The 9,671-nt window shown below is 46.5% G+C and overlaps 1 protein-coding gene across 2 annotated transcripts in view; it reads right to left on the bottom strand.

Annotated features, from left to right (window-relative positions):
• The window catches only part of BATF (basic leucine zipper ATF-like transcription factor), a 38,299-nt gene extending 37,877 nt beyond the window's left edge, over window positions 1–422 (bottom strand). For both annotated transcript variants that reach the window (XM_066342373.1, XM_066342372.1), the window contains exon 1: window positions 162–422. In XM_066342373.1, the coding sequence (XP_066198470.1) occupies window positions 162–224 (63 nt within the window). In that variant the 5' untranslated portion in view covers window positions 225–422. The remainder of the gene's footprint in view (window positions 1–161) is intronic.
• Window positions 423–9,671: the final 9,249 nt, after the last annotated feature.

The raw sequence follows: 9,671 nt of genomic DNA on the forward strand, positions 1-9,671 counted from the left end.
TCAGCTTGATTGCAAATACCATGTCTTCAGTCTAACAGGGTGCTCATGCCACAAGCCACTCCCTGGTTCCTCAGCTCCCTGGGCAGGACGAGGAAGCCTGCCCCTCTTCTTGTCCCCCCAGGAGAACCAGAAGGGAGAAGGGAGGGAGAGGAGGACTCTACCTGTTTGCCAGGGGGAGGAGAGCGGCTGAAGCTGGAGTCGCTGCTGTCGGAGCTGTGAGGCATGGCTGCAGGCTTCCGGGCTCCGCGCAGCCCCAGGCGCCTCTGGGCTCGCTTGTCACCAGCCGGCCTCCCTTCCCCGCTGCTCCCAGGTCACCAGCCCACCAGCCCACCCCCTGGGCAGGTCCCTCCTCTGCCCGCCCTGCAGCCACCTCTGACCCCTGCGTCTTCCTCACTCGGGGGTGCAGACGCTCTGCTCCCCACAGGGACATGTCGTTCGCGTTGGGGATCTCACGCTCTCTCTCTTTTGTGGTTTCTGGTAACTCACACTGGAAGTCACATGGGCGGAAACTTAAGTTAGAAGTTAATTTAAGATAAAATACATATCTGGGAAAAGACCCACAGAATTATGTGAAAGAAAGAAAAAAAAAAATACACAAAACCCCAGATACCTTCCGACAGTTTGAGAAGGCAGAATAGTTCTCTTCAATTGATGAAGATAAAAGAGAAAAACAGCTCAGGGAGGGAAAAACCCTAGCCAGAATTAGCAAGTCCGTCCGCTGTCAACACGGGCGGAGAGGAAAGGAGAGCAGGGAAGGAGTTTCCACTGCCACCGGACTTGAGTTTTTATTTATTTATTTATTTTAATTAATTTTAATGGCGGACTTGAATTTTATTTTATTTTTTAATTTAAAAAAAATTTTTTATTTATTCATTTTAGAGAGGAGAGGGAGAGACAGACAGAGAGAGAGAGAGAAGAGTCAGAGGGGGTGGGGAGGAGCTGGAAGCATCAACTTTCATATGTGCCTTGACCAGGCAAGCCCAGGGTTTCGAACCAGCGACCTCAGCATTTCCAGGTCGACGCTTTATCCACTGCGCCACCACAGGTCAGGCCGGACTTGAGTTTTAAACCAAAATAAAACAACAAGACTGGGATTTCTTTCTCGTTTTTACCCGAAAGCAGCTGCCTACCGTTCCTCACCGCCCTTGCAGTCCAGGCAGCTGTGGGGTGGGATGGGGATGAAAAGCCCCCGGGGACACAGCTGTATCCTGACTGTCAGACAGAAGAGGCTGTGGTCCACCCAAAGTCCTGGGAAGGCTCTGGAATCGATGCTCTGAAAGTTCATTCATCAGCTATGCCTCTTGGCAGGGTGCTCTTTTGACAGCAAAGGTTGAAAGTGTTTCAGAGCTCCAAGATTGGCTTTGAAACTTAATGATTCAAGCAAGTCACCAGGTCAGAGCCCAGAATGGAAAAACAGTAAAAGAGATCATTGAAATGAGCACTATACTGGGGATCAAACCAACCACGATTTGAAGTCTGGCTTGACTTCTTAGTACATCTGTGGCTTGGGTACCTTGCTTGAGCTCGACACCCTTCACTGTCTCCACCTGCTCTACTTACCCCTCAGGGCAGTTTTGAGGAGCAAATAATAGCATGGAGAAGAATGTCTCTAGCAGTCTGTAAAAGATGCTACAAATGGCTGTTACTTATAGCATTGCTAGCTTTATAATGTTACTAGCCTAGAGACAAACACATCTGTAGAGTTCTCAGTAAGCAATCCAACACTCACCTGGGCATTTTGGCTTTTTGAAAAGGACTTGCCTTTTCTCCATCCTGGCTTAAGTCCAAATACTTTCCTTGCTTAGTTTTAGGATTGACAGGAATTATGATCTCTCAAGGATTTTGTAATCCACTGGCTGAATGTCTGCCAGTGGCCGAATGTCTGCCAAGACAATATTGTTTGTTCTAAGGGTAAATTGAGCAAAACAGAATTCCTTCCCTCGCAGAAGTTGAGTTGGGAAGGCAGACAGTAAACAGAGAAGTTACCAGATAATGCATCAGGTGGTAACCATTGTTATGGAATAAAATAAAGCAGGTAGGGGTTAGGAAAATCCGGGGGTCAATGGGCTGCTATTTCTACAAGGTGATCATGAAGGTCTTACTGAAAGGGGTGATCTGAGTAGAGACCCGAAGCATAAAAGGGAGTGAATGGTGTGGGTGTCTAGGGGAAGAACATTCTGTCAAGAACCTGAGATGGGGTTTGATGTCTTAGAACAGCAGGGAGGCCCAAATAGGTGACTGGTAAGTCAGCACAGGATCAGGCAGGGCTTTGGAGACCACTGGGAAGATTTGGGCTTCTGTTCAGAGAGAAGTAGGGACCCCTGGAGGACCCACCCTCACACTTCTACTCTGTGATGCTCTACCTCACCCACTATTTATCTCCTTCATGGCACCCATCAAATTTTATAATTACTTTACTAGTTTATTTATTTGGTATCCTTTTTGTTTCCGTCATTAGAAGGTTAACTCTATTTCTGAATTTCACTGAGCAAATGTTTATAGGGCTCTTACCATATATCAGGAAAACTTCTAAGTACTGGGCATACATTTAGTAGTTGACTTTTTCTCAGAATGAGATAATAAGTCAGTTAGCTTTTGCTGCCTAACAAACCACAACAAATTTCAATGGCTTAAAACAACAGCCATTGACTTAGCCTGTGAGTCTGCAGGCCATCTGGAAGGTTCTTCTGGTAGAGGTTGGGTTTGACTGATCTTAGCTGGACTCCATCATGTGCCCTCAACTATGGTTGGCTGATAATTGGCTTATCTACAATAGAATGGCCTTGTCTAGGATGGTTCTGCTCTACGTGGTCTCTAATTCCCCAATAGGTTTGCATGGGCTTTTTTACACGGGAGTTACAAGGATTCCAAGAGTAAGAGCAAGAACATTCAAAGCCTCCTGGGGCCCAGGCTCAGACTTTGTATGATGTTTCTTCTGCCACATTCTACTGGACAAAGACAATCACAAACCCAACTCAGACTCAGTGGATTGAATAATAGACTTCACTTCTTTTTTTTTTTTTTTTTTACAGGGACAGAGAGAGAGAGTCAGAGAGAGAGAGACAGATAGGGACAGACAGACAGGAACGGAGAGAGATGAGAAGCACCAATCATCAGTTTCTCATTGCGACACCTTAGTTGTTCATTGATTGCTTTCTCATATGTGCCATGACCGCGGGCCTTCAGCAGACTGAGCAACCCCCTGCTCGAGCCAGTGACCTTGGGTCCAAGCTGGTGAGCTTTTTGCTCAAGCCAGATGAGCCCGTGCTCAAGCTGGCAACCCCCAGGTCTCGAACCTTGGTCCTTCCACATCCCAGTCCGACACTCCATCCACTGTGCCAGTGCCTGGTCAGGCTAGACTTCACATCTTGAAAAGAGAAATTTAAAGAATTGTGGCTATTTCTTCCATCTCCCACAGATGAGAAGCCATTGACAGTTTTAGAGGAGAAGAGTGAGGAGCTCTAACTTGGGTTTTAATAGTATCTCTTGGATGCAGCTGAGATTCTACTGCAGGGAGCAGAGTGGAAGAGGGAGAGCAGTGAGAATTATGGCATTGAATTGCTGCAATAATCCAAGTAAAAGATGTTGGTGGCGTAGACCAGTGAGGTGGTGATGAAAGTGGTGAGAAGTAGCCATGTAAAAACCAGAGATTGTGTTGCTCTTGCTTACAAATATATGCACAACACCTAATAAATGCCTAATAAAGAGTTGTCAAGTGAATAAATGTAGAAATAAATAAAAGAATTATCATAGAACTTTGCTTATAACTTATGGTGCTTACGATGACCTATACTTTCCTGTGTCTTTTCTCATCCATAGTAAATTGAAAGCTGTATAAGGATAAAAACTATCATGTTTATGTTTTATTAACTTTAATTTAATATTTATTAATACCTGTTATGTAACAGAAATCATAATTATGAATAAGACAGAGATCCTGCCCTCACAGAAGAAGAGGAGGCCTGGCTGGATAGCACAATTGGTTAGAGCACATCCCAATACATCAAGGTTGCCAGTTTGATCCCCAGTCAGGGCACATACAAGAGTCAACCAATGAGTGCATAAATAAATGGAACAACAAATCAACATTTCTCTCTCTGTGTGTCCCTTCCTCTCTCTCTAAAATCAATCAATAAATAAAATTTTTAAATAGTTAAAAAAAAAAGAAGGGGAAGTAGTCAACTAACCAAATAGGTTAATATAAGTGTTATAATATTCACACAATGTTCTTTCCTTTTGAACAGTCTAACATTCAACAGTAAATACTGGTTTAATAAATAACTGCTTGCTGCAGTGGTTTCATAACAATATACTTATTTAGTATTTTTTTTTTTCATTTTTCTGAAGCTGGAAATGGGGAGGCAGTCAGACAGACTCCCGCATGCGCCCGACCGGGATCCACCCGGCATGCCCACCAGGGGGCGATGCTTTGCCCCTCTGGGGGGTCGCTCTGTTGCGTCCAGAGCCATTCTAGTGCCTGAGGCAGAGGCCACAGAGCCATCCCCAGCGCTCGGGCCATCTTTGCTCCAATGGAGCCTCGGCTGCAGGAGGGGAAGAGAGAGACAGAGAGGAAGGAGAGGGGGAGGGGTGGAGAAGCAGATGGGCGCCTCTCCTGTATGCCCTGGCCAGGAATCGAATCCGAGACTCCTACACGCCAGGCCGACGCTCTACCACTGAGCCAACCAGCCAGGGCTTATTTAGTATTTAACAGAGACTAATGAGGAGAGAAATGAAAAATTAGCTGACACAGAAATACGATCTCTTTCAATATTATTAAAATTACTTTTAAATATTTAAGATTGAGGAAAAATAACCACTTATGTATCCACCATTAAGTTTAACAAATAAATGATGAAGAGCTGAAAGGCCCTGTACAACCCTTGCTAATCCCACGCCCCAGCTCCCCTCACCACAGGCATCTATTCTCCAGAATGTGCTCCTTTATCATTCCTACTCACTTCTCTGTGCCTGAACCATGCGTATATGAATACCCAAGCCACACGTGGTGTTGCCATGCAGGATTTTAAACTTTTTACATTGTCAACATTTTTACATTTAACTTCTGTTATTATTTTATAGTATTCGAATGGTCACACACAGCCTGGGACACCCTGAAGCATCACACTGAGGTTATTCTGGAGGACACCGCAGAGCCACCACGTACGGCCGCAATACAGCCAGCATCAGCTCAGCTGACATCAGCCCGAAGCCTAAGAGTAATGGTAAGGTCACATTTGCAGAACACTTAACTTCCTTATGCTGACAATGAACATTTCTATCAGGACGGTTATTGGCTCATACATGGCTCTGGTACAAATTAGAAAACAGTGCCACCTCTTGGCCAGCAATCCCAGGCCACAGGACATGGACTGGGGAGCACCTGCTTGACTGCTAAAGTGGGCGCTCTTGAACAGTGAACAGTTTGCACAATTGTCCCCAGCATCCTTGGTGTATATGACTTATTAAGTGCCATGTACATGAATTAAATTCCCACAACAGTCATAGGAAGTAATTACTACCCTCCTCCCTCTTTAGTTAGGAATACTGAGGCACAGAGAGATTAAGTTAAATTTTCAGGGTCACACTTGGCAGCTGGTCTGAGATCAATCAGTCTGAGAGAGAGAGTACTTCACAGGGCCTTTTATGACCTCGTCTCCCATCATCTCTGCTTTATTCTTTTTATTAGGAGTGAGGTTCTAAGTCCAGCCCACACTCAAGGGGAGGCAAGCAAGCAAGACTCTACCTGTCGAAGGGAAGAATCTTAAACAATTTATAGACACTTTTTAAAATGACCACACTTCTCAAACTGATTCCTGAGGGACACACAGCTGGATGAGGTATGGTATGAGACCAGGGAGTCACGAGACAGCATTCTGCTCTTAGCTCTGTCTCCAGCTGACTTTTTTCTGTGATTGAGAACAACGCTCTGTGGCCAGATGAGCTGAGAAGCTCAGCTCTCCACTTATTATCTGGGTGACTTTGAAGTTAAGTATTTAACCTCTCTGTGCCTCAATTCCTACATCTATAAAATGGGAGAACATAATATTAACAGTCTATATAAGCTTGTTATAAGGATGAAAAAAGTTAACATTAGTAAACTTCTCAAGACAGTGCTTTAATATGAGTTCGTGTTCAATTAAAACAAAATTTGTACTGTTCTAACTAAATAAGACAAGTGGAGAGCCATTGGGCAAATCACTTTCAGAAGCAGATTTATGTGACTTATAATCAATGGTGACATACTTGACAACCTGTGTAACATGGGCACTCACCAGTCAGAACACCTGGGCCCCTGAGCAAGTAATCTTTGAGTTGTTGGATCATAGCAGGCGGGAGAGGGAGTGGTCTTGAGGGAGGGGAAGGGAAAAGTGGGGGTAGGAGGAACCCCAAGAATTGAGGGCAGCAGTTGTTTGCCAATCTGTATTTCAGCCTTTTAATAACTGGTATCATAACACCAGTAGTGCCTCGGGGATCAGCCTTGCTTAAAATTAGCAGGATTCAGCTGTAGGTAAATGGGCTTCTTAAGGTTATTGAAAATAGATGGTGTTTGTAAAGTGCCACAACCTTCTATATTCATACTTATTCAGTGTCAGTTCTCGTATTGGCTTGCTGTTCCAAGTACCAGGACAAATATATGTCTGCTGACTCAGCTCATTTCCAAGACTTTGTGTTTTACAGGAGCACGGAGCTCTGACCGGATCAGGAAGGACGCGGTGAGAACTGACTAGCCAAGCAGAGCGGACACCTGAGTGTCTGTTGTGTGTTACCCAGCGGGTGGGGGTGGGTGGTGCTGGCTACAGAACTAGGTACTTTTCCTTCAGAAGAGTCATTTCAGAAGTCAGGCTTCTGTCCTTGGAAGGAGATGCAAAATCTCCCAAGGCCAAAAAAGAAGAAAGGAGGTACAGTACTTACTCAGGACCCATGATTGAATCGGTCTGAGCGAGCTTCTTTTTCGCAAGCTGCCCATACGGGCAAGTGGGGGAAATCATCCCTCACACTTCTCCAGGACGGGGCAGTTCGTGCCTCAGAGCCAAGATCATTGCTGGCCCACGAGGAACAGACACCTCCGCTCCTTCTCGCTCACTTTCCTGGGAACACAAAGGCACCGACCCAATTCCAGTGCTCCAGGCTTAACTGGCTCCACGTTTATTCTCATCACCTGCTTTGAGCTGGTACTGGGCCTGTTGGCTTTAACCTCAGTGCAGCCCACTGCGAGCACAGTGGGGCAGCCCTCCCCTCTCTCACAGGCTCTCCTTGGTGCATTCAGTGGCTGCAAGGGGCCACTGGCCTTTAGCTCTGAGAGGCAGTACGACTATTAGACTACTTGATATTATCACATTCCCTAATAGTCCCCTCCTACTTAGTAAAGGTGAAACCCAAGGAGAAGAATGGAGACAAGAAATGATTCTCCTGAGAGTGCAGGCAAATGTCCCTGGGTTTCCCAAGGGCCCCACGCTGAGGTGGCTTGTGACTGGGGGAGGAGAAGGGAGGTGCTGTCCCCCTCCCCTGTGCTGTCCACCGCTCCAGGCTTCCCCGAACCCAGGTCGGACTTCCTAGGTTATCGCCCCTCCCCCTCACCTAGACCATTCATTCATTGATACTAAACCCCTGCTCTCTCCTTTTCTGACCTCCATCTGTGCGCATTTCTGAGGGCCCATCCGCTGATGTGACTGACACCTTTGAAATCTCAATGGTTGGCTGCCACTTTTTCGTTATTTGAACTAAAATAATAAAAATCCCCTAACCACTTTTTATTTTTTCGTGGAAAAAGCACTGCATGGTACATCTTTTACCATTTATAAGATGGCTAAAGGGGATTTTTCTAGAAGTTTCCCAAACAAGTTGGGAAAACATTTACCTGAGGGCAGAGCTCTCCAGCAAAGGGGCCCGAGGGGCGGCCAGGTGATGACAGGGAAATTCCCCCAGCGGGCATGGCCTGTATTTCACTCTGCTAGGGCAGGACTTGTAGGAAGCTTCTTCCAAGGGCGTGCACGTGGCCAGGTTCCAAAGGGTAAAGCAGTTTCTCAGCTCCAGCCCTCTCGGCATTTGAACGGATGGCTCTTTGCTGTGAAGAGCTGCCCTGTACATTGTAGGATGTTTAGGTGTGTCTTTGCTCTCTATCCATTAGATGCCAGTAACCCCCGCCGCCCCCAGTTGTGAAAATAATAACATGTTTCCAACCTGATCCGTGGTAGCGCAGTGGACAGAGCTTCAGCCCTGAACACTGAGGTTGCCAGTTTTGAAACCCCAAAGTCCTTGGCTTGAGCCTGAGGTCACTGGTTCGATCCCTGGTCAAGGCACTTAAGAAAAGCAAGCAATGCACAACCAAGTGGAGCGCTGAGTTGATGCTTTTCTCTCTCCCTTCCTCTCTATCTCTCGAGAAAGAAAAAAAAAAAGGAAAAGAAATGTTTCCAGGCCTTACTAGTTGTCCTCTGGGGTGAGGGCCAAATTACCCCAGTTGAGAATCAAAAACAGTTGTGTTTCAGTTAAAGACTCCCAAAACAACTGTTTCCCCTAGTTCCCTGGTCGGCAAACTGCGGCTCGCGAGCCACATGCAGCTCTTTGGCCCCTTGAGTGTGGCTCTTCCACAGAATACCACGTGCGGGCGCTACCTCAATAAGGAATGTACCTACCTATATAGTTTAAGTTTAAAAAATTTGGCTCTCAAAAGAAATTTCAATCGTTGTACTGTTGATATTTGGCTCTGTTGACTAATGAGTTTGCCCACCACTGCAAGTTGATCAGAAGCTGGTGGCTTTCTCACAAACCCCACCAAAGCTCAGGACCTCTCTGGACAGATGTGATCTGCCCACGAAGCCTCTGAGTCCCCAGGTTTTTGAGTGACTCCCCGCTGTGGGTAGGGCTATGCTGACAGCAGACCCCCCCCCCCCCCATAGCACCCAGAGTAGGCATCAAAGCTGTTTCTGGCACGTTCATCCCTTTCTTAACCCTTTCAGACAGGGAGTGAGGAAGGGAGTGAGAGCTCTCAAAGGAGAGAAGCCATTGCATTCTTTCATTTCCCGCCAGATTAAAAAAATGAAGATATATTAACATGAAGTAACAAAAATTATGAATTTTTTTTTTTTTACAGAGACAGAGAGAGTCAGAGAGAGGGACAGATAGGGACAGGCAGACAGGAAGGGAGAGAGATGAGAAGCATCAATTTTTTGTTGTGGCATCTCAGTTGTTCATTGATTGCTTTCTCATATGTGCTGCCTTGACGGGAGCGGGGACTCTAGCAGAGCAAGTGACCCCTTCCTTAAGCCAGAGACCTTGGGCTTCAAGCCAGTGATCTTTGGGTTCAAGTCAGTGACCATAGGGTCATATCTACGATCCCACGCTCAAGTCAGCGACCCCACGCTCAAGCTGTTGAGTCTGCGCTCAAGCCGGCAACCTCGGAGTTTTGAACCTGAGTCCTCCACATCCAGTCCAATGCTCTATCCACTGCGCCAAAGCCTGGTCAGGCAATTATGGCATATTTTAAAAGCAATGTAAGCCCTGGCTGGTTGACTCAGTGGTAGCGCGTCGGCCTGGCGTGCAGAAGTCCTGGGTTCAATTCCCGGCCAGGGCACACAGGAGAAGCGCCCATCTGCTTCTCCACCCCTCCCCCTCTCCTTCCTCTCTGTCTCTCTCTTCCCCTCCCACAGCCAAGGCTCCATTGGAGCAAAGAT

Source organism: Saccopteryx leptura, chromosome 6 (assembly GCF_036850995.1).
Source record: "Saccopteryx leptura isolate mSacLep1 chromosome 6, mSacLep1_pri_phased_curated, whole genome shotgun sequence".
NCBI classification, from domain to species: Eukaryota; Metazoa; Chordata; class Mammalia; order Chiroptera; family Emballonuridae; genus Saccopteryx; species Saccopteryx leptura.